Genomic DNA, 26,248 nt, shown 5'->3' with positions numbered 1-26,248 from the left:
TAGTCGCTTGTGAGGAACGGTATCAAAAGCCTTCTGGAAATCTAAGAATACGGAATCGATCTGAGATCCCTTGTCGACAGCACTCATTACTTCATGAGAATAAAGAGCTAGATGTGTTGCACAAGAACAATGTTTTCTGAATCCTTGTTGGTTATGTATCAATAAGTCATTTTCTTCAAGGTGATTCATAATGTTCGAGTACAGTGTTCGCTGCCGAGTATTATGACTTCCCGATAGTTAATTACTACAAATATGATTACATTAGCATTTCCACAACTGCGCATGCAGTAAAGCTAAACCTCTCATTTTCTATTACTTCACAGCAGCTTTTTACAACTAAAAGAATCAAACTTAGCAGCCTTTCAAGATTGCAATGATCTCTCCAGCGTCAAGATGTAAGTGCCCACAGATTATTCAGAGTGTTCTTTTTAATGAACTGACTTCTACTATTAGAAGTATTTAATACCACAGTAAAACTCTGGTTTTTAGGGAAATTCAAATATTTGCTTTATTGAGTAAACTTTAATACAACACTATGTCATTAATGCTGTGGTCACATGGCATAATGTTCTTCTAAAATATATAATGACTGCATTAAATATATTATGGTTGTAATATAAAAGCAGACAGTATCGAAAAATATTATTGCACTTGAGTAACAATATTTGTTTTAACTTTGGTGAAATTAGAAGTCAGATACTACAAAGCTCAAGTCATACAGTAAGTACAAAATTGAAATGCCCATCAATTCACCTGTCACCCAACATTTCAAAAGTACTCCAGAACTAAAATCTGAACACCAAAGATAAATGGTTTACATTAAAACTGTGGGCAAGATATCTGCAGAAACTAAACAGTGGAATTAACAGTGAAGCCCCTGACAGCACCCAGGTAACGGCCACTGAATGTAACAAATTACACAAGAGGAAAGAGTAATGACCACTGCCTTTATTCATTATATAAAAAAAAAGGGCTGACTTGATAACATGTAGTCATCTGCTGTTTCTTATTGTACTATAGGTACGATAATTGTAAAATAGCAGTCCAGTAACTTCGAGATTCAGATCAAAAGCCTACATGTCTTCTATTGCCAACCAGTGTGTGTTATTTAGGTATGGTGGCCAATCTAAAATAATTATGTTCTACACTAAAACTTACTCGAGATTACTTAGATTGAGATTTACTAATGTCAGACAGCATGAATGTATCTTCACAAGCACCACTGAAATACAGTAAAAAGTTTCTGGCATCTGGATACATACTAAATGGACTGTTATTCCCTGAACTACTTTTCAACCTGTTTGAATGCAATTTAGAAAATACAACGCCATTTACAAAAAACAATTAGAAATCAAAATATGTTGCAGATATTGGGCACTGTAACACTGGATATCATCTTACAGGCACACTAAAAAGCAATTTTAATAGCCATCAGATATCAAATATTTTAGTTATCGGAGTTCAATTGTTAGAAAAGTTGTTTCATATTATCTTGGAAATTACGTGCTTAACAGATACTCTATACCATATGACGTGCATAACATAAAGAGTCATTTCAAACATTAAATCATACTCAAAGATCTGTAGTTACTAGGATCTTCAAAATTTAACTAAAGCAAATAAAGATAGAAAAATCTTCTACATACTTAAAGGCATATGCATTAACTGCCGCTTGGGTAGTTAGTAGTCTTTTCTATCTTTGTTGTATTATAAATCATACTTATTTTTACATTTAATAACTGATTATTGTCATTAATGTAAGAACTTGTTACTCAACACACCATTAAAATTTAAATATTTAACAACAAAATGGCACTATTTTCAACTAAATCTTTAAATATAAATATGGCAAGAAAAATTATTGGTATAATCATATTTAAAGCACAACAGTCAACCAACACCAACTTTCCAGTCTAATAGTACTTGCATAACAATATGGTTCTTAGCACAAATATGTAAACATTTAAGAAAAAATAACATGACACCATAATTTACTACCACACACACACACAATTCAAAATGTTAAATAAAAGTACTGGACATTTCTAAAAACATTTCATAACAGAAATATTTACCATCAGACAAAAACAAAAAAGTTGAGTATTATATAATTTCAATACTGATCATTTGTAATCATAGAGAAAGTGACTGCAAAGTATAAAAATCAAATTTTTGTATACAATGATAATAATAATAGCACAAAATTCTCTAGTAATTATAAAATACTGTTACAGTTAGTAAATGGAACTATGTAAAGATGGCCCAACCAGGATCTCAAAAATGTTACTAAAATTATGCTGGCAATGAAAATATGCACAATAATTATTTCATGTTGAACTTTGTATTTAAAAATTATAATTCTGTCTGTGAACAAATGTAGCAGCAGAGAGACAAACTAGGTTGCACATTTGTAGGGACCACTTTACTACCTCAGAGGAAAATACCACCAAAAACCAATTATTTCAACTTCACCAGTTACATCTGTCTAGCTTCCCACCACTTCTTCATTCAGATTATGGAAACCTTGAGCTCCAGAGATTCAAGTTACATAGCACAATCAATCACATTAGGGCATTTTTGTTGGGTAGCAGTTTCAACCTTTCATCAAATACTCCATGAGAACTTACTTACACTCAGTGTTACAAAATTAGAAATTAATTTGTTTTCATCGATTAAAGAAATAAAGAAGGTACTTGTATTTGTATGACTAGCATTACTTACAAATTATTTTAGTTTTACATAATAATTTCACAAATTAGTTTGAGTGTGTGCATTTGTACTCAACAACTCATGTTCCTATCCTATTTAAAAACACAAATATGACAGCATTTAAGTCCAAAATTACAGGTACAAGTAAACTGAATATTTCCACGATTAACTACATTAGTATGCACCCCAAAATCACATTTGCCTCACTAGAATTGCTTTTTTAACCTGTTATACTATTTCAAGTCTCTGTTTTTAGTTATCTTTTTCTTCCCAAATTTGTTTCATCAAACAAGTTTCATTTAAATATAATGTTAATTTCTCCATATTATTTACTTTACATGGACTAACTTATAAATGGAATGTGCAATCAATAGTTCACCACGTGCCCCCAAGATGATCATATTAGGTGCCATTGTAACTTTCTCTCTGTTAGCAAGTCTGCAAATTTACACAATAATCGAAAAGGCAAGTAATTTGGATCCTCTCTGTACTTGTAAAAGATAACAATCTTAAAAAAGGGAAACACATACTTTTCTTACATTTATGCAATAAATAAGATCTGGACATTGTAGTGTGCTTTGTCTGATGGGTGACTAGAAACTTGAAGGACTTTAACCTCCTTACCGCAAAAGTGCCACACAATAAGTTTAGACAGTAAATGTTAACATCATTTGGACCATAATAATTCCACTTCCAGTCATTCTGACAATACTTAATCATCCATTTAATATAAAGAATCTTTCAAAATCAGGAAAATTTTAACAACATTAGAGAAAAAGCCAGTGCTTGAATTTTATGGCAGTGACTGATCTGATGAATAACGACAATAACATGTACGATAATTACTGAAAAATATCTTCATTAAAACGCTTGTTACTATTAAATGCTGTACTATCAATGGATTACAAAATTTTACGACACAATCATCTTTTATTGCAAATAGAGCAACTGATGGGCTGCTGCACAAATCCCTAATACAGCAGCTGAAACCGTATATAAGGTGTAAATGGCCCGAATGAATATTTAATTATTAATGTCCACCTGCACCAAAGGCAGAATGAATATACACTTAGTTATTTTCAACTTCTATCGTGCAGGGATCAAGGAAGACTTCTGCAGTAACTTCGTTAACTACAAGCACAAGCTACTGACGCACTTATGGCACAGGCTTTCAACTGTCTGTGCAACAGCCATGCTCTTTAACATTTGTTTTCAGTCTATTATACACAATGAATTGAAGAAAGAATGAAGAACACTAAGTATGTTTCTTGCATAAGGTGAAGAAGTCTGATACAAAAAGAGATAACCAGGGAACTAAACTGAGCTATACTGCAATAAAGCAGTTTACTTTAAAAGCAATCCTGCAACAGCTGTTTTTTAAGTCTAACTGAAATTGTCACCTACCATTGAACATGCAATGCATAACATTAATGTATTCCGTAATATTTTATATTGTTTTAAAATTGTACAACTAGGTATGTTGCTACATACAATAAATAAAAGAGAGAACACAGTATGAAAATAGGTACTTTCCGAGGGACTAGTAACTAAAAGTAATGATTCTTCATCGAATGTCGCTAATGTTTGACTTTGAGCCAAAAATGCGAATCAACTGATCTTCATAGTCATCAATGTTTCGCTTCATGATTTCCATACATGGCCCCAATAGTCTCTCAAATGCTTCCACATCCAGAACTGAAAAATAATGAAAAATACATTTAAAAACTATTGGTAGAAACAAGAATTTAAGTACGAGATAAGCTGGGAAAGCAACAACACATAATTTTTGGGCAGCAGAAGGTAGACTGGAGAGAAAAATTGCAATACGAAGAATACTATCGCAAATAAATAATCCAACTCCTCACATTTACCTCAGAGGCTTTACAACGGGTGCAGATAACTTTCTAATTCTGCTAGTGATTTAGTAACGTGTCACAAGTCAAAATTCTTGGTAAAATTAATCAGTAATAATGTCTTACTTGAAAACTATGTACATGAGACAACTGCTATAAACCACAAAGCATGCAATATAAGTAGGTTTCATCACAAAACATGTTTAGGTGGTTTGAAGTGTTCAGGGTGGAAAGGAAGTTCCCTAGGATGAGGGAATATGTGGGATGCTGATAAAATTTTCCCACTCAAAATTGGTTTTGAACTAATGGATATCTAAGTACTATACTAAAAGTTGACCAAATAGAAAATTTGTTTAATTTCTGCAGTGAAAAGTTTGTTTCAGTTTGATTCCAAAGGTTTTCAGCAATAAAAAAAAAGGAAAATTTATCACCAGTGTGTAGATAGATAAGTGAGTCATGTTTCTGTAACAAAAGCCAACTGGCAAAAAAGTGTGCTTCTGAGTGTCATGCAAACACAAAAAAGAAAGGATGATTTGAGTTTAAATTCCTGTATAAAATTAGGCGATTACAGAAAAAGCATAGACATGATTCCAAAAGAGATAGGGGGAGAAATGTGGCTGTGACCTCATGCAAGGAACTATCCCAAAATTCAGCTTAAACAATTTAGGGAAACCACAGAAAATATCAGTCAGGACAGTCGGTCCGTGATTGGTGCCCTAATTCTCACAAATAAAAGTCCAGTTTCATCCTCACTATGGTGCCTCACTCAGTCAAACAACAGAAGAGAGACAAAACTAGGTCAATGCCACATCCTTATTACTATGAGGACTAACTTACTGATATGAAGTCTTGAAGGACAACACACTGTAACTGTTAAACATGTGCATCCTCCTAGTAGGAGGCTGCAGATTCACAGTAGAAGACAAAACATAAGGATCAAGATCAAGCTGCAACCAATAGAAATTGTGTACTAGTGCTCAATTGTTATTCTGAGGATTATTAATAGTATATTAAGTTGTTTATAGTAAAACTAATTTTTGGGACTGTACCAATACTTTTCCTGACATACCTCATAATGCTACTTTGGCATAAGTAGAAAATTAAATTGATATCAGCTTGACATTTGAGGTGGACATCATTAACCCTTTGAGTACTGCAGACGAGATATGCCGCGGCGCTCCACCTTGCCGCGGGGGGCCTGCGGACGTTGTTTGCTGCTAAAGTGGGCTTTCCCGTGGGCCCTGTAGGTGGCATTCGCCATGTGGCCTGATCAGTACTTGAGTCCTAATGACGGCTTATACCGCAGCCGGTTCCACTGCCTGTGGGCCTGAGCACGTCAATAGCTGCTCAGGGCTCCAAGATGGCCTGTCACACATTCTTTTGTCCCGTGCACTCCCTGAGATGGACGTACCCTACTTATTGTTCTGTGCGGCTGTCCCTGCTATCTGGGAAACACTCTGCTATGGATTTCGCAGTTGCTGTTTGACATTCGTGCTAGCTGGTTCATGTGATCTTCTGCATTCTGCTTATGTGGTGTCGTTTGGCTATCTGCTGTTTCATCAGGATTTTTAGAGTGCTGTCACTTTTGAGTTCCACAGACAAATGGTACATCGGTGTTGTTGCACTGACGAAGAGATACTGGAAATACTGACAAGGAGTGACAGTGACAGTGAGTGTGGCATCTTCAATGAATGTAGTGACTATGAAGATTCATCAGAAGAATCTCGTAGTAATAAACCTCCAAGTACTTCACCTAGTAGAGCTCGCCAGGACAGTTCTTCAGATCCTGAAAGTGAAGATGAATTGATATGTAAAAGGCCACGCCATAGTGAGAATGAGAAATTTGATTGGCAAAAACGTGATTTCAATCCAGTACTTCATGGATTTGATGACTCATCTTCAGGACATAATTGCCAACTAGTGCCTGATTCAATCATTCTATACTTTTTCATGCTATTTCTATCAGAAGATCTGTTGAAATTTATAGCACTTGAAACGAACCGATTTTTCACTTTCACCATGGCAAATACGTCAGAATCAGTTCATTCTCGACTATCCACCTGGAAAGATACTGGTTTTGAGGAAATGTATAGCTTCCTTGATATTTGGCTTCTTATGGCTAGAGTTAAAAAGTTGAGAACAAAGGAATATTAACAAACTGCCTATTGGCTTCTGTCTCGGGTTCTTCGGCCGACGTTCATCTAATGATTTTTCTGACGTTTCGCCAGCACGAGTGGCTGGCATTGTCAAAGCTTCACCCTCCATTGCCGGTGGTGAACTGGAGGCGAGCTCGCGGCCGCAGACTATATGTACCTGGCGCGCCAACGTCCGAGGGCTTCTCCGCGGTCATTTCCGGTGCGGTTCTCCTCTTGCTACCTGCGACGGTCGTTCGCTGCAGTACGGGAAGCCAGGATCCGTTTACCTTAAGGCTTTCCTCTTTCTTGTTGAAACTGTTCGCGTGTTTTTGAATTTCTACAGCTTCTCTGAACAAGCGCGTGTGATAGTGCTTCTCTACAGCCAGAACTTCCGTGTCGGCGAATTTTATTACGTGGTCGGTCTCATTCAGTGCGTGTTCTGCCACGGCTGATTTCTCCACCTGCCCCAACCTGCAATGTCGCTTATGCTCTTTGATCCTGGTGTTAATGGATCGTCCAGTCATTCCGACATAAACTTTTCCGCATGTGCAAGGTATACGGTATATTCCCGACATTGCAAGTGGGTCTCTTTTCTCCTTCGCCGATCTAAGACACTCTTTGATCTTCCTTGTTGGTTTGAAAATCGTCTTTACGCCGTGTTTGCGCAATATACGGCCGTTTCTGTCCGTCACTCTGGGAATGTATGGCAGAAAGGCCGTACCCGACATTTCTTTTTCTGGTTCCTTACTTCGCCGAGTGTTTGGCTCTGTTACACTTCTAATGTAATTTGTGGAGTACCCATTGCTCCTCAGAACAGTTTCCAGGTGTTGCATTTCTCGTTTGAGGTGTTGAGGCTCACATATTCGTCCTGCTCTCGTTACGAGCGTACTAATCATGCCTCTTTTCTGGCTTGGGTGGTGGTTTGACAGTTTGTGGAGGTATTGGTCCGTGTGTGTCGGTTTTCGATACCCGCTGTGTCCCAGGTTTTCGCCGTCCCTTGTGACCAGCACATCTAGAAATGGCAGTTTCCTGTCCTTTTCTACCTCCATGGTAAATGTTATGTTGGCATGGAGGCTGTTCAAGTGTCTCAGGAATTCACCGAGCTGTTCTTCACCATGGCTCCACACCACGAAAGTATCATCGACGTACCTGTACCACACCTTAGGTTTGCAAGTCGCCGAGTCCAGTGCCTGTGCTTCGAATTGTTCCATGAAAAAGTTGGCCACCACTGGACTGAGAGGACTACCCATGGCGACGCCTTCCAGCTGTTCGTAGAAATCGCCATTCCACGTGAAATAGCTCGTGGTGAGACATGCATGGAAGAGCTTTTTGATGTCTTGCGGGAACATGGAACCAATGTGCTCCAGAGCGTCGCTGAGTGGCACTTTCGTAAATAACGAAACAACATCAAAACTGACCAGGATGTCGTTTGGCGCAAGTTTCAGTTTCTTCAGCTTCTCAATGAAATGTCCTGAGTCCTTAATGTATGTGTCGGTCTTTCCCACGTGTGGCTGTAGCAGAGGGGCCAAATGTTTCGCCAGTTTATACGTTGGTGAGCCAGGAGCGCTAACGATCGGTCTCAGTGGAACGTTGTTCTTATGGATCTTGGGTAATCCATACAGCCGAGGTGGTAGGGCTTCTGTGTTGCGCAGGTTTCTCTGTATGTCCGCCGGCAGAGAAGACGCCTTGATTAATCGATTCGTATTCCGAGTGATACGCTGCGTCTAAACAATACATTCATTCGAAACGAAGTAGATTTGGAATCAAAACATTAGACTGTAAAACTGGATACGTCTTGGATTTCATTGTACACACAGGCGCAACAACAGAAATTGAAGTCCATAATTTGGGGAAATCTGGTGATAGTGTGGCAACACTAATGAAGCCATAGCTTGAACGTGGTCATACCCTGTACGTCGACAATTGGTATACAAGTCCAGCCTTGTTCCTTTGGCTAAACAACTAGAGAACAGCAGCATGCGGTACTGTAGGTAGGAACAGGCGCAACTTTCCGAAGCTACAAAAGAAACTGAAACGAGGAGAAGTTGAGTTTATGTCAACTGACGCAATGCTTACCATCAAGTGGTGCGACAACAGAGAAGTGTTCATGCTGACTACCTGCAACACTACAGAAATGCATGACACGGGAAAGACAAACGGGACTGGCGAAAAAGTAATGAAGCTGCAATGTGTTGTTGATTACAATGCAAATATGGGAGCAGTAGAGCACTCCAATATGCTATTAAGCTCTGTTGCATCTGTGCGTAAATCTGTTAAATGGTACAAAAAGTTTTTTTTTTTTTTTTCATGCTGTGGACCTTTGTGTTTTGAATGCTCGTGCTCTTCACAGATTGGTGATGATAGTGAGCAAAATATCACTAGCAGATTTTCATTTATGTCTGGTACGAGAACTTGTGGAAAAATTTGCTAAAGAATGCAGAAGAGATAGGAAAGGAAGACGCTCTGATGACGAGAATCCTCTTCACTTTACTGGGAGGCACTTTCCAAGCAACCAGTCCACGAAACGTGGACTATGGCATTGATGTGCAGTCCGCTCGAAACAGAATGTGCGCCGAGAAATGACATATGAATGCAAAACATGCAATGTACCTTTGTGTGTTGACCCGTGTTTTGAAACATACCACACAAAGAAGAACTTTTAGCCAAGTTACTACAGCTGGAAGATGAAATAAAGCCCTTACTCCTGGAAAAAATTACTTAAAAATAAAAAAAATAAAAATATTGTAACTTCACCATTGCCAGTCCTAAGCTCGGATGAGAGAGAAAGATGGGAAACATAACTGGTTAAAAAAAAAAACAGAAGGTGTAAAAATACAACTTAGTACAAATTTATGGATTCTTCCATAACTTCTTGGTAGAAGTTAAACCTTAAACTTAGTGCAAGTATCAGTAAGTAAACAAAAAATTCTAGCATTATTATTACTACAAAATTGTAGCCTGGGTTATGGTAACATATAATTATTTAAGCGGCGACTAGTTTCGGGCGAAGCCCATTTTCAAACCACCATGTAAAACAACGACTGAGACAACCGCATTACAGCTGTTAATAAAACCATAGAAGATGGATAGCTATCGATATTCTATGGTTTTATTAACAGTTAATATGTGTTTGTCACATTCCTTTTTGACAGGGCTGTTTGAAATTGGGCTTCATTCGAAACTAGTCGCCGCTTAAATAAATATCTTTTACCGCAACCCAGGCTACAATTTTTTTTGTAATATTCAGTAACGGATTGCTGTCCTATTATTCCAGGACACTGAATCTGTGAAAAAATTGCAGGTCTACACTTGGAAATGGTGTCTCGGCACACGTCGGTCAGTTGTACACACTTGCCCGTTTCTGAAGCACATAATGTCATTAGGAATTAAAGGTGATGTTTGGTTAGGTAGTTTAGAAACTTGAGTATTTCCTTATCTAATTCTTAAACAAAAGTTATAAATCATTGTTTATTTCTTCTGTACAATAACAATTGCATCCCATACAAAAAGAATTCAGAAATGTTGAATTTTGATTTTGAAGTTTCCTTGGGGATAATTTATTAGGTTAATGCTCTCAAAATATAGTGATTAGCTTTAGAAGTGTGTCTCGGCATCCAGACGCTCCCCCTTGAATGTTGTTTGTGGACGAATTATTGCGCTAGTACAGAAGAACGTCAGCGTTTGGTATTTACGGATTCTACAGCGTTCACATCGTAAGTTGCGTACAAAAATCTGATAATGAAGTATCAGTACGCCAAATAAAACACAGACGTATACTGAGACCTTATGATGATTCTCAAGATCTAATTGAAAATGAAAGAAAGCCTTTGATGAGGAGTTACATGTTAGCAGTGTAAGCAGTTTCAGTGTACATTAGGTCTGTCAAGCAATTCATCTCCAGATTCAAAGCTATGGAATACGTATCCAGATATCCTGTGTTTATTTGTAACATCGGCAATCACACTAACTGCGAGACCGTCACGACCGCCGTGGTTTCAGAAATAGAGTGGAGAGCTCAGGCACACACAATAGTTCGTGGAAGTGGCTGCCAGCACAGGTACACAGATTAGGCAGCTCCAAGGGCAGGCTTGACACGGCCAGCTGCACACACCAGTGCAGCACTCAAAGTGTTAAAACAAAGGTGTTTCTCGTTGCAGCAGGATGTACTCCAAAATCTCAATCACCAAACTTTCTCCTCCAAATGTGAAAATTATTTTTGGCACCAACTTACGTAGGGAGAAATCATCACCATAATAAAATGAGGAAAACCAGAGCTCACACGGAAAGATATAGGTGTTTATTTTTTCTGTACGCTGTTCGAGAGTGGAATAATAGAGAATCTCTTAAGGTGGTCCGCTGGACCCTCTGCCAGGCACTTAAGTGTTACCTGCAGAGTAGCCATATAATTGTAGAAGTAGATGTTCATACATGGCTCAAATATTGCCCGTTATTAATATTCTCTACACCTGTTCTTACTTTCAATTTTAGAATGTCACGTACTGAGGTACACCATTGGCAGTGCAAAACATTGAAGCTTCTAAGTCAGTGCATTCAAAAGATATGACCATTTATGTCTGATATTTTGATACTCACAAACTTACTCATTGAAACCTTTAGCATACTTCCTGTTGGACTAGAATTATGAAATTTTGCAAGAAGCAAAGTTTCAGAGTACAACCAAAGGAAAAACTGCGATAACTGTAAATTTGTAATTGTATCACACGAAAAAAACATTTCTTTTGTCATTTGTTACTTGACGTCAAACTTGAAATTAAAACGATCAGTAGTTCTGTATTCAGGCAGACTGGGCTGCAATGGCAAAAGTCAAACATCAGGCAAGGAATGATTTTAATGCTCATATAATGCATTTCTGAATTTATCCATCTCCAGATATCCAGGAAATGAGTACTGCATGTAGATATGGCATTTCACATACAACTTGAAATACCATATCTATGTGCAGTAATTAATCCTGGGTATCTACTGATGGATAACTTCCAAAATGTTTCATATAAGCAATAAAGTCATTCCTTGTCTGATGCTTGACTTTTACCTTTGCGACCCAGCCAGCCTCAATGCAGAACTACTGATTACTATAATAATGGTCACCTACCTCCTGCATGACTATGTCGCATTTATATTGTTGAAATTAAAATATTCTCAAAAATCTTTGAATCCCTTGGACCAATTTGTGAGCATCAATGTCGACCATAGGCAAAAATGGCCGAGATTCTCAATTATCGGAATGGATGAACCATCTATATACATAATTAAGTTTGTACAGAACCCTCAGTGTGTGAATCCTACTTGCACCTAGCCTTTTTTTTTTCTTTTATTCTGTTTAACTGTCAGACAACTGATATTATGTCCCTATCTGTTTCAGGCCTCTTGTTCCTCCTGCTTCATTGCTAGAAACATGATAAACTGATCACATTAACAGCAAATTTGCACTGCATATAGGCCAGAGCACACAAGAAAAAAATATACACATATCCACAGGAAAAACAGAAGAATTGTACTTAAGTTATGATGGAGTTACCATAATGAAGCTTGATTTAATGTGAATTGCAGTAACTGAGGATGCACAAGATGCTAGAGAAAGTTGATCCATATTTTGCACAGTGAATTATCAAATTTTACATCATTTGAATGCCTTGCATTCTAGAGCACTTTAAGGCGTGATTAAAATTTATATTGGACTTGGCTGTGGGGTACTCTCAACAACTATTGAAAATCATAAAAATTATGGAAAATAGTGTGTGTTTCGGACCACATTGCAGCAAGATTATCTCTGCATGACAAGACACTACTACTTCCTTGGCATGCCCAAGATGTATTAAGCTGAAGAGGTCTGGACTTTCCTAAGATGAAACTGCTGGGACGCTCACGCAATAACAGATTTAGGTGCATATTTTTTCACACACACACACACACACACACACACACACACACACACACACACACACAAATCCTTCTCAGTTTTTAATGATTTCAAAAATTTCATCATGAAACTATTCAAAACTGCTGTATGGATCTTTTTTGAGATAAATAATCAGTACAGAAATCACATTAACAGGAAGTTCCTTGGTGTCAAATACAAATACATAAAGTACATTAAGGAACTTCTTATATGTATAATTTGTGTGTGTAAGCTGTCATAATTTTCTTACAGAACAGGATGAAAGACAGCAGAACACGGGGTAGATGATCAGATGTTAGTCCGCAACTCGTGGTCGTGCGGTAGCGTTCTCGCTTCCCACGCCCGGGTTCCCGGGTTCGATTCCCGGCGGGGTCAGGGATTTTCTCTGCCTCGTGATGACTGGGTGTTGTGTGCTGTCCTTAGGTTACTTCGGTTTAAGTAGTTCTAAGTTCTAGGGGACTGATGACCATAGATGTTAAGTCCCATAGTGCTCAGAGCCATATGAACCATATATCAGATGTTAATTTTTATTCCACAGGATCACTATAACATTGTCACACCTTCATGAAGCATTTCATTATTTTAAATGAGTGGTATTTATTATAAGACTGAAAGTTAGGTATAATCTGTATGTATATACTGCCAAATTTGGTTGAAATCAATCCAGGGGTTTGGGAGGAGGTCCTGGATACAAATATAAAACAGTTTATGTTTGCGAGAGTCCAGAACCTCCTCCCAAAGCCCTGGATTGATTCAACCAAATTTGGCACAGAAACCTCACACCTCACGAGTATCAGCACTGTGGGTTTTATACCTCTTAGCTCCAATAGGAGCAGAGATAGGGGCAAAAATTAGTTTTTCCCAGACCCTGGTATATAGGCTGCCCTGCACAACAGGAATGTTGTGTGGGAACAGTATATGTCTACTAAATCAACCTGCTCTGCAGGGCAGCCTGCATGTCATGAGCAAGAAATGATTTTCTGGGCCCTGACATGTATGCTGCCGTGCATGACAATCATGCTGTGACAGAATACTACTGGCCTGCTGTATCAACCTGCTTTGCATGGTGGCCTATACATCAGGGATGAACAAATGATTTTAAAGCCTCTGATGAGAGCCTGCCCTGCATGATAGGTGCATTGTGGGAGTAGTATTGCAGGAGCTACATATGCCAATGATCATGGCTAAAGACAGGCTGAGACGGATAGAGGGGGGGATGGACAGAATGAGGGGGAGGAGAAAATGGACAGAATGAGGGGGAGGAGGAAATGGACAGTGTGTGGGGTGGAGGGAGAGATGCATGAAGCAGGTGGAATGTGTGGAGATATAGTGGGTGGGTGGGAAAGGAAGAGGAGGAGGCAGAGATGGAAAGAGGGAGGGGGAGGTGGATATGATCAGAGGGAGGGGGGAGGTGGATATGATCAGAGGGAGGGGGGAGGTGGATATGATCAGAGGGAGGGGGGAGGTGGATATGATCAGAGGGAGGGGGGAGGTGGATATGATCAGAGGGAGGGGGGAGGTGGATATGATCAGAGGGAGGGGGGAGGTGGATATGATCAGAGGGAGGGGGGAGGAAGAGATGGTCAGAGAGGGGGCTGTGGAAGCAATGGACAAAGAGAGGGAGAGGAGAAGATAAGAAGCAGAGAGAGTGAGGAGGAGGAGACAGACAGACAGAGATGGGAGGGTAAGGTGGACAGACAGATGGAGGAAGACATGGACACAGAGAGGTGAGGTTGTATGTATACTTAGGCACAGCTGCAGGGAAAAGACTAGGAAATAATAAATTAAGACCACCATGGAAAGAAGGAAAAAAGACAACATGCGAGAGGATGGAGTACTGTAAAAATAGAAACCCCTAACAAAAAATTCAAACTGAAGTCTTTATGTACCCGTAGTTGGCTAATATGAATATTACATAATACTTGTATAACTGCATGACACATTACTTTGAAATTACTAATAAAGGGCAGGGAATGGAGAATGTCAAAGTGTGAAAATGGCCCACTGACTGAAATCTTTATGTTACACTATCTGATCAAAAGAATTTGGACAGCCCTATGAAATCCAGAATTGACCACTACATGACACAAGAGGTTGACCCATCATTATAAATGGAGGCAGGGGGTAGTAACAGAATGGCTTGGTGAGGAAAGCTCACCGACTTCGAATGTGGAGTAGTCACTGGATGACAACTGAGTAACACATCTACCAGGGATATTTCCACCCTCCTAAAGCTGACGAAGTTGATTACTGGTGATGTGAGTGTTATATGGACACATGAAGGAACAGACAGACTTAAACCAACACCTGGCAAACCTCACATACAGACAAGTGGGGACCATCGAGTATTGTCGAGTGTGGCTTGAAACCAGCAGATGGAATCACTTGCGAGTTCCAAAGTGCTGCCAGCAGTCCAGCTAGCACAATGGGTGCACAAGGAGTACAAAAACAATGGGGTACAATGGTCAAGCCAGCTTCTCTTGAGTCACACAATTCAGTAGTCAATGCTAAACAATGCTTGAGGCAATGTAAAGAATGAAGCAACTAGATGGTGGATGACCGGTAATAATACATTTGGAGTGATGAATCATGCTATACCCACAGCAATCTGATAGGAGTATTTGGATTTGTCAAATGATTGGCATATGTCATCATGTATAGTGCCAATAGTGAAGTATGGTGAAGGTGGTATTACGGTATGGGAGTGTTTTTCATGGATACTTTGTGATCCTCTTACTGTACTTGTAAAGCCACAAAATGCAGAAGGATATGAACAAATTTTACATCACTCTGTACTGTGTACAGTAGAGGAAGTTTGGAGACAATGATTGTTTTCATCAGCAAGACAATGCACTTGTCATTAAGCATCATCTGTGAGCCAATGGTTTGTGGACAATAACTTTCATGAAATGGACTGGCAGGTCCAGTCACGACCTGAACCCAATGAAACATATTTGGGGTGAACTAGAAAGTCAACTTCACTCCACATCCCAGTGTCCAACATCACTATCTACTCTGGTTTTTGTTCTTGAGGAAGAATGGACTGCCATTTCTCCATAGATATTCAGAAACCTCACTGAAAGTGCCACCAGAAGAGTTTAAACTACAACAAACGTGAAGGGCCGAAAACCCCCATATTTACATCCACTAATAGGTGTGCAAACACTTTTGATCAGATCAGTTATATGCCGGGACATAAGGGGAAAGTCAACTCTGGATAGGTGTAATGGTAAAAATTCTCAGTTCTTTCTAGAACTTTTTCTCTTATTTTAATGACTACAATTACAATTAAATGGCAGTTAGATACTGTCACACCAAAACCACATGCAAGTTCAAATCCAATGGCAGAGTCAATGAAATACAATGTTTAGCACTGTAAACACATTTGTTACTGCAAACACGTTTATTACTGACACAGTCAGAACAGAACCGGCCTCCTGAATGGAGAGAGTAGGTTTTCATATAAAAGTTTATGCAGTCATCGAGCGGGTCTTCAGTTTCCTTGTACCTCCCATCATCGATCTGCGCCTCTGGGTTCTAGTAGGGCTTCATACAGGAGACATGGACAGTATCACAGAACTTTTGTCTTCTTGATGGAGGGTCATAAACCTCAATTTCATGTCCAAGAAGTGACGAAGGATACAAGACAACCCAAAATAACACTTCAGTAACTTTTTCGACAGTAAATGTCCATATTAAGTCTCCCAAGCTGTATCTCACTGGTCAGTGCTTGGCGTCACGTGTTCTTAGTCTCACTCTTGGGCATCCGCAGCCCATATATGAGCCAGCTGTCTTGCTTCTTCAGTCCTTATAGTGAGGTGTTTCACACAGTCATCCTCAGTGTCGTCTGGTTCAGATGGGAACCATGTGTCCATTCTTATTTCAGCCTCACAACTGTGAAGCAGAAAAAATGTGTAGCCTGTAGTGTCCTGCTTTGAGGTGGATGGGAGTACTGTATCCCAAGTCTCTCTGACCAACATCAGCGTGCATCAAAAGCACATCCGCCAAAGTCTTATTAAAGTGGTATGCGAGGCCATTCATCTGTGGATGGTATGCAGTTGCCATCCTGTGGGTGAGGCCATAATGTGAAATTATTTCTGATACTAGTATCGGCCGGAAAACAGGAAGCATTCCGTGCTTCAAAAAACTTGACAATTTCCAGAGCTTCGGCAGTCAGCACAGCTTTGGTGTCAGCAAAATTTTCCATTTGTCAACTTTAGGAAGATCCCTAAGAGATCAATTCCAATTCAGTGGAATGGAAATGCTGCATGCTATTGGTACCAGAAACCCTGGAGGTAATTATGACATGTTTTTGTCATTGTGATTCCCTACAGTGGCTCACATACACTGACGAAAAAGAAAAATCTCAATGCCAAGGTGGAGTTGTGCAACATAAATAAAAGTAGGTGGGAATATTTCTGCGCCTGAAAGATGATATCTATTAAAATTTTGTGCCTGTCATGTGAGGGTGGTGCTAGTAGTGCCACTATGAGGATGCAACTCAGGTTTGCTTCAAATACATGCTGTAATAGTTGTGGACATTAGTTATCTTTGAAATTGGAAGTGATGAGTTGGTGTTCATCAAAAACTCCTTTAAGATGACAAAGACACCATTATCAACACCTTGCCGAGTTTGAACGAGATCTTGTTCCAGGGTTACAAAAAGCTGGATGTGTCTTCTGCAATATTGCAGGACGACTTGGGATGAGTGTAGCCACTGTACACGATTGCTGGCAGCGGTAGTCACGAGAGTGTACCGTCGCAAGATGACTGGGCTCCAGACGGTCACATGACACTACTGGAGAGATGACCATCGTGTACAGCACGTGGCTCTAGCGCATTGTAATGCTCCAAAACATTGCAACTCACTAAAGAGCTTATTGGACAGGGTGGAAGTCTGGTGTGTTTTCTGATGGAAGCTGATTCTGTCTAGGTGCCTGCACCCAATCTGTCTGCGTGCTAGACAAACTGGAGCTACACCTGGAGTTAGAGTCTGCTCACCTACATACCGCTGTTGTCACCCAACATGCTCTATGGAGTGCTGACATGCTGCTTTGGCCTCCTCAATCACCAGAGGTGCCTTCAATCGAGTGCATATGGGACATCATCGGACAACAACTCCAGCGTCATCCACAATAAGCATTAACCGTCCCTGTATTGGACGACCAAGTGCAACAGACATGAACTTCATTCCACCAACCAGCACCTGACACCAGTAAAACAATGCATGCTTGCATTTAACATTTTGGCTGTTACTCTGGTTATTAATGTACCAACATTTCACATTTGCAATGGCTTACCTTGTGCATGCATTAGTCTGTGATTTTGCAATATTAATCACTTAAATAAGTTACCTAGAAAAATGTATTCTTGAAATTTCATTATTTTACATTAATTATTTTTTGGTGTTGTGATTTTTTTTCCTGTCGGTGATATCTGCATCTGTTTCTACCTAGAGTTTTCAAAAATTCCAAAAGACCAGATTTAGGAGTGTCGAAATATTTCAGAATAACTGGTTGTACACGAGTTGGGATGACAAGCAAGCATTTAGTTCATCTTATACAATTCTCCACTATAGTTCAATTCTTTTATCTTGGCGGCTCGCGCATGCCCGCCCAGACGCGGGAGATTGCTGCGTTGCCAGTTGCACACGACGCACGCGCCAATAGAAGCAGCGCCATAGTATAGCATAGTTCGCAAACTTACGTTTAGGGGGGAGCGCGCAGTTCATGAAGTAAAGCCACCACGGCCACATTAACCCTTTCGCTGCCAGAAAGACGTGCTCCCTGCATGCCGCGCTGTGCGCGAATTTGTCACTGAACTGCTCACCTGTGAAGACACATCGTGTTCCGACTGCTTTGACACTCTTATCATTCGATTCCACAAAAACTATTTGGCCCAAAAATTAGATTGTGAAATCGAATGATAAGTGTGTCAAAGCAGTGGGAACACCATGTGTCTGCACAGGCCAGCAGTGCAGGAAGTGTGGGGAGCACGTGTCTGCAGCAGCGAAAGGGTTAATGAAGAGACAAAGCACTAGAAATTTCAAAAAATTGCATTCAAACGAATATAATTCGTGACGTAAGGCACTTCGATATTGTTTTTAAATAATGAAAATATTAGGCACCAGACAAGGTTTGAACTCATAACCTCTCACATAGAAGTCCAACACCTTATCCTTTACGCTAACGCACCTCAACTACATAACGCCGAGAGCACTGTAACACATCACGCAAAATACTGACAAACACTGTTGGTATGACTATGAATTACTCACGCTTCGTCGAAGTACAATAGGAAATAAACAATTACCGCTGTTCTTTATTGCGAAAAAGCGGTTCGTGAGATTGATACAAACACCTTTCCTTGCTCTCGCCTGAATTAGGACTCTTATTGCTTGTTTGGTTTAATTAATTAATAGAATATGAAGCAATTGGTATAAAGAATGCTTTTTCCAACTTTCTATAAAAGAAAGTCTGCTATCAAGACATTGCTTTTGTTCTATTACTTTATTTATGACTGAACGTTTCTAAAACTGAAGACACTCGTCCATGTTCTGCACTGCAGTCGAGATCTGGCAACGTCGTTCTCTGTTCATTGGCTGACTGTGTTTTGTGACGTCAGATGCGCAGAACGAACCTAAACTCGGCCGCCAACATAAATGACGCGCACTTTAGTCTGAATTCTCCTTTGGACAGTTCCTCCTCCTTCGAGGCTTCTATTTTTACCAGCAGTGCTGCATCTTCCCTCTGTTCAGCACCAATCACTCAAGTGAGAGGTGACAGAGTTCGTCCATGCTGTTGTGTTCCGCTAAAAGATTCCTTGAAAGGTAATCGGCATCCTCGTATTTGTGCACACTATTGTATATCACTGTGATATATTCCTGAAGCCCCAGCGCCCGTCTGATGGATCCTTTAGGCTAATCAGTCATCATAGAGAGTGGTAGTCTGTCACAATGGTGAATGGTTTGCCAATAAATATGGCCTGAACTTGTTGATAGCTGAAACTGCAGGGCACTCTTTCTCAGTTGTTCAATAGTGCATCTTAGGTTTGAAGAGTATCCTGGAAAAATAAGAATCACTTCTTAGAACTGCACCAATCCCATAGACACTAGTGTTGGGGCAAAATTCTGTCTCAGCACACTCGTTATTCAGTGCTAGAACTGGAGATGTTTTTTTTTTTTGGGGGTGGGGGGGTTAAGGGCACTCAACTACTGAGGTCATTAGAGCGCCCAGTCACAATTGTTAGAGCACATAGAATCTAGTAAAACTCAAGGAGGGGGGGGGGGGGGGGGCACCAGAAAGTTCTTACAAAGATGCAGATAAAATAAGTGAAGGAGTTAGATGTCTCTGGAAAAGCCAGTCAAAGTAATGAAACGAAGAACACGAGCAGCTGCTCGAGCTTCATCAGCTAAAATATCCTGTAAAGTAGATGGCAGAGACAGGACAACAAGAGATTGACTAAAACGGGGGCACGACAATAAAACATGGCGCACTGTTAATGCATGACCAAAGGGGCACTGCGGGGCTGGGTCTCCGGAGAGCAGGTAGCGGTGGCTAAACCGGCAATGCCCAATCCGCAACCTGGTCAGAAGGACCTCTTCTCGCCGAGATGGTCGGGAGGAGATTGTCCAAGCAGTTGGGAACAGTTTTACTGCCCGGAGCTTGTTTCCTTGAAGTGATGACCAAGTATCCCACCACAAAGACACAAGCCTCTTACAAACAACCCCACTAATGTCAGATGACGGGACACAATGGGAGGCTGGCCGAGGCAGGAGGACTGCAGCCTTGGCTGCAGCATCAGCAGCCTCATTCCCAGGCACTCCTACATGGCCGGGAAACCACAGAAAGCTGACAGGAGAGCCATCAGCAGCAGAAGAATGGAGGGACTGCTGGATCCGTTGCACCAAGGGATGGACCGGATATGGAGCTCCAAGGCTCTGAAGAGCACCGAGTGAATCAGAGCAGAGTACATACGATGAATGGCGGCGGGCATACTGAACGGCCTGATGGAGAGCAAAAAGCTCGGCCGTAAAGCTGGAACACTGGTCGAGGAGCCGGTATTTAAATGTGCTGGCCCCGACGACAAAGGCACAGCCGACACCATCGTCAGTTTTGGAGTCATCAGTGTAAATAAAGGTGTGACTGGCAAGTCGCACACGAAGTTCGACAAACCATGAGCAATACACTGCAGCCGGAGTACCCTCCTTCGGGAGCGAGCTGAGGTCGAGATAAATATGAACCGGAGCCTGGAGCCACGGTGGTGTCGGGCTCTCACCCTCTCTGAAGGTGGTAGGGAGGGCAAAATCCAATTGTCGAAGCAGGCGATGAAAGCGGACTCCAGGGGGCAGCAGCGCAGACACATACAACCCATACTGACGGTCGAGAGAATTGGCGAAGAAGGACTTATAAGAGGGGTGGTCGGGCATTGACAACAGCCGGCAGGCATACCGACAAAGCAGTACGTCGCGCCGGTAGGTCAATGGTAATTCGGCAGCTTCAGCATAAAGACTCTCGACGGGACTAGTGTAGAATGCTCTGGTCGCAAGACGTAACCCCCAATGGTGGATGGAGTTGAGACGGCGTAAGAGGGATGGCCGAGCAGACGAGTCTCCCATAATCCAGCTTTGATCGGACTATGGACCGATACAAGCGAAGCAGGACAGTGCGATCCGCTCCCCAAGATGAACCACTAAGAACTCTGAGGACATTAAGGGAACATGTACAACGGGCAGCCAAATAAGAGACGTGCGGAGACCAACAAAGTTTTCTGTCCAGTGTGAGCCCTAGAAACTTAGTTGTTTCCACGAATGGGAGAACAACGGGACCGAGATGTAAGGATGGCGGAAGGAATGCTTTATATCGTCAAAAGTTGATGCAAACCGTCTTCTCTTCAGAGAACCGGAAGCCATTTGCCACACTCCATGAGTACAGGCTGTCTAGACAACGCTGAAGGCAGCGCTCCAGGAGGCATGTTCTCTGGGCACTGCAGTAGATCGCGAAGTCATCGACAAAAAGAGAGCCTGAGACATTAGGTGGAATGCAATCCATAATTGGATTGATCGCTATGGCAAAAAGGGCTACGCTCAAGACGGAGCCCTGAGGCACTCCGTTCTCCTGGAGGAAGACGTCGGACAATACGGAACCCACACGTACCCTAAACTTTTGATCTGTTAAAAAGGAATCAATAAAAAGGGACAGGCGACCGCGTAGACCCCACGTGTGCATAGTGCGGAGGATACCTCCTCTCCAACAGGTATCATAAGCCTTCTCCAAATCGAAGAACACGGCTACCGTTTGGCACTTTCGCAAAAAGTTGTTCATGATGAATGTCGACAAGGTCACAAGGTGGTCAACAGCGGAGCGACGGCGACGAAAGCCGCATTGAACATTGGTAATTAGCCGTCGAGATTGAAGAATCCCTGAACGTGAATGGCATCTAGCCCCGGAGCAGAGGACCGGGACAGTGCAAGTGCACGTTCGAGTTCCCGCATAGTAAAGGGGGCATTATAATTTTCCAGATTCAGCGAGTGGAAGGAAGGTCGCCGAGCCTCTTATGCCTTTTTCCTGGGAAGGAAGGCAGAGTGGTAATGGGCGGAGCTTGAAACCTCCGCGAAAAAGCGGCCGAAGGCGTTGGAGACATCCACAGGATCAACAAGGACCTCATTACCTGAAGTCAGGCCAGGTACCGAAAAGTGGGCCTTAATGCCCGACAGCCGGCGCAGGCCACCCCAGACGACAGAAGATGGAGTAAAACTGTTAAAGGAGCTGGTGAAAGAGGCCCAACAAGCTTTTGTGCTGTCTTTGATGACTCTACGGCATAGCGCTCGGAGTTGTTTGTATCCAATACAATTCGTCAACGTAGGATGGCGGCGAAAGGTGCGTAAAGCACGTCGTCGAGCACAGATAGCGTCTCTACAAGCCTCATTCCACCAGGGGACGGAAACGCGACATGAAGAAGAGGTAGTACGAGGAATGGAACGTTCGGCAGCATTGATGATAACAGCCGTGAGGTATTCAACCTGACTGTCACAACTGAGAAAATCGTGGTCCGGAAAGGTCGGCAGGGAGGAGTAAAGTCCCCAGTCAGCTTTCGGTATGTTCCAGCTCTAAGGACGTGGGGATGGGGTGTGGTGCAGGAGACGAACGACACAGGGGAAGTGGTCGCTCGAATAGGTGTCAGAAAGGACATACCACTCGAACCGACAGGCAAGAGTGGTAGAACAGATCGAGAGGTCCAAGTGGGAGTAGGTATGAGTAGAGTCAGAGAGGAAAGTCGGGGCGCCAGTATTGAGGCAGACAAGATTGAGATGGTTGAAGACATCCGCCAAGAGGGAGCCTCTCTGACAGGATGCAGGAGAGCCCCAAAGGGGATGATGGGCACTGAAGTCGCCAAACAATAAAAACGGCGGAGGAAGCTGAACAATCAGGTGCATCATGTCAGCCCGACTAACTGTGGATGACGATGGAGTGTAGACGGTACAAACGGAAAAAGTAAAGGCAGAAAGAGTAATACGGACAGCTATTGCTTGGAGTGGGGTGGTCAATGGGATGGGATGGTAATAGACATCGTCCCGAACGAGCAACATGACCCCACCATGAGCTGGAATACCGTGCACAGGGGTGAGGTCAGACTGCTCCGAGGTATAGTGGGTAAAAGCAATACTGTCAGTTGGGCGCAACTTGGTTTCCTGGAGACCAAGGACAAGCGGACAGTGCAGGCAGAGGAGCAGTTTTAATTCCTCCCGATTAGATCGAATACCTCTTATGTTCCAATGTAACAAAGCCATCGCTAGTCAGAAAAAAGGGGGAACGAAACAGGTGAAGAGCTGGTCACCTCGACGGCCGTGGAGGGCCAGGTTTCGAGGGAACAACACTACAACCGGCGGGAGGCGGATCCTGTTCCATCGAGTCGTCGCCAGCTGCGGCCGCTTTCCCGGGTTGCGTAGGAGGGGCAGCATCATTCGCCGACGAGAGGCCAGCTGAGTGCCTGGCAGCAGAGCGTCCCGGCGAAACTGAGGACGGCCGGGAGCAGCGACTCACGGATGGAGCGTCAGACGAAACACGCCGGGGTGGAGATGGGGATAAAGACTTCTTCTTGAAGGCCTTCTGGGAAGTCCGATGAGGCACGGGGATGGTGGGCTGGACCCGAAGAAGGTCCTCATGCGCGGGGTCCGTTTTGGAACGCTGGACCTCGGAAGCCGGGGTCCGGAACGTTTCCCCGATGGACGCCTGAGAAGAGGATCGCTTCTCAGGCGGCGGAGGGGGAGGAGGAGGAAGGGTGGCCCCTGGGGCAGAGGGGGCAGGGGCCGCGAGGGAGGAGGATTTGGAAGGGAGGGATTTGGGAGGCGGAGGCATAGACCCCAGATGGGGTGAGGAGGTGGAGGGGGGACAGGATAGGGGGTGAGGAGGTGGAGGGGGGACAGGATAGGGGGTGAGGAGGTGGAGGGGGGACAGGATAGGGGTGAGGAGGTGGAGGGGGGACAGGATAGGGGTGAGGATACTGTGGAAGGAGAAGACACGACTGAGGCAAACGAAGTTGTCAACGTCACGGGATGGAGGCGGTCATACTTCTTCCTGGCCTCAGAATAAGAGGCGATCCAAAGTTTTTAATTCTTGAATCTTCTTCTCCATCTGATACGCGGGGCAGTCTAAAGATCTAGGCGAGTGGAGTGGATGCCAGGACAATTGACGCACCGAGGTGGTGGGGTGCATGTATGTTCCTCACGAAGAGGACGTCCACAATCGCCACAAAGGGGCTCAGCCTCACACTGTGACGACATGTGCCCAAAGCGTAAACACCGAAAGCAGCGCATAGGAGGCGGGACGTAAGGTCGCACGTCGCACCAGTAGCACATCACCTTTACCTTCTCCGGGAGAACGTCCCTCTCGAAGGCGAGGATAAAGGCCCCGGTGTCGATGCGACAGTCTTTGGGGCCGCGCTGGACTCGCCGGACGAAATGCACGCCTCGGCACTCCAGGTTGGCCCTGAGCTCCTCATCAGATTGCAGCAGGAGGTCCCGATGAAAAATAACCCCCTGCGTCCTATTCAGTGCCAGATGCGGGACAATGGACACTGGGATGTCCCCTAGTCGGTCGCACGCCTGGAGCGCCGCCGACTGAGTGGCGGAGGTGGTCTTTATAAGAATGGACCCCGAGCGCATTTTACTGAGAGCCTCGATTTCCCCGAAGATGTCCTCGATGTGCTGGACAAAGAACATGGGCTTGGAGGTGGTGAACGTCCCGCCATCGGTCCGAGAACAGACTAAATAGCGGGGGAAGTACTTCGCCCCAAGCCGGCGGGCCTGTCCTTCCTCCCAGGGAGTGGCCAAGGGGGAAAGGGCAGGAGAACCAGAACCAGAGACAGTACCTTTCTTTTTAAGACTCGGCCGCAGAGCGACCCGATACATGTTGACGTTTCATCTGCGAAACATCCGCCCCGATACCACCCACTCTGACCAGGGGCTCTCCCCACGGGCGCCACCCAGTCTCAGCAAGGGCCACCTGGCAGGATGACCGTTGCCGGGAGTCCTGATGCCCCAAGGAGATGGGCATCTACTCCTTGGCCGACGTGGGGAGGTTGCAGCTCAGGTATCGGCAGTACGATCCCTGTGTTGTCAGGGGGCTACAACCTAGAGGGTACATGACGACCCCACCACAACGGGCTGGTTACCGTGCTGGATTTCGGGTGCCATGGAAAGTCCATCATGATCGTAGGTGCAGATGGGGACGCACTATGGGCGTAACTTGTGCAACCCATCAGGCGTTTAGGCCCAATTTGAGGAATAGTGGGTGTGGTTACAACGCCGTTACAATGCTGAGTGCCAAGGTCTTAGTGCACCAAGGACCAGTGAGACACCACGTAAGGCGTCCTTCCCCAAAAGGCTCGTACTTCAGTAGAATTTTGAAAAATGGAGGTCAAACCCCAAGGGGGACCATCACATGCAAGGCCGAAATGGTTGAAACTCTTTTTAGTCGCCTCTTACGACAGGCAGGAATACCAGGGCCTATTCTTACCCCGGACCCGCAGGGGAAACTGGAGAAGATGATAGCACTCCTTCAAGGAGGAGGGAAAAAAATCTACCTTTTGCACCATTCCAGAAATATTTGGCATCTCCTCTCAGCAGTTCCTGCAAGGGGCATGCCATGGTACAGAAGTTCCTTTATAAACCAATGGTAGTATGAGCATATTCTGAGAAAACTTCTCACATCCTGAATGTACTGAGGAATTGGAAAATCGATAACCGCTCTTATTTTCTCTGGATCATGACAGACTCTACCACCATCAACTAGATGCCCCAAGATTTTTACTTCTCAGGCAACATGCAGGCACTTCTTTGGTTTCAGGCAGAGACTGGCAGTCTGAACACATTTCAATATGGTTGTCAGACAGCTTAGATGTTTAAAAAAAGTGATTATATCATCCTGACAACAAAGGCCCATCATTCATTTAAGGTATCAAAGCAGGTTGTCCATCATACATTTAAAGGTGGCTTGAAAGTTACACAGTCCAAACAGCATAACTGAAAGGCTGTCAGAAGTTACAACAGCAGTCTCTTCATGGTCAGCCTCGCTAACCCTCGATTTGCCAGTAATCATCTCAGAGTCCATGGTTGAGAGATACTTTGCTCC

At 43.1% G+C, this 26,248-nt stretch overlaps 1 protein-coding gene across 1 annotated transcript in view; it reads right to left on the bottom strand.

Annotated features, from left to right (window-relative positions):
- Positions 1 to 494: 494 nt before the first annotated feature.
- Positions 495 to 26,248, bottom strand: part of LOC126262269 (cAMP-dependent protein kinase type II regulatory subunit) — a 64,864-nt gene continuing 39,110 nt past the window's right edge. Inside the window, exon 8 of the mRNA XM_049958777.1 lies at positions 495 to 4,404. Within this exon, the coding sequence (XP_049814734.1) occupies positions 4,274 to 4,404 (131 nt within the window). The 3' untranslated portion in view covers positions 495 to 4,273. The remainder of the gene's footprint in view (positions 4,405 to 26,248) is intronic.

Source organism: Schistocerca nitens, chromosome 6 (genome assembly GCF_023898315.1).
Source record: "Schistocerca nitens isolate TAMUIC-IGC-003100 chromosome 6, iqSchNite1.1, whole genome shotgun sequence".
NCBI classification, from domain to species: domain Eukaryota; kingdom Metazoa; phylum Arthropoda; class Insecta; order Orthoptera; family Acrididae; genus Schistocerca; species Schistocerca nitens.
Note: the sequence above shows the minus strand (reverse complement) of the source record. Positions and strands in the feature narration are given on the sequence as shown.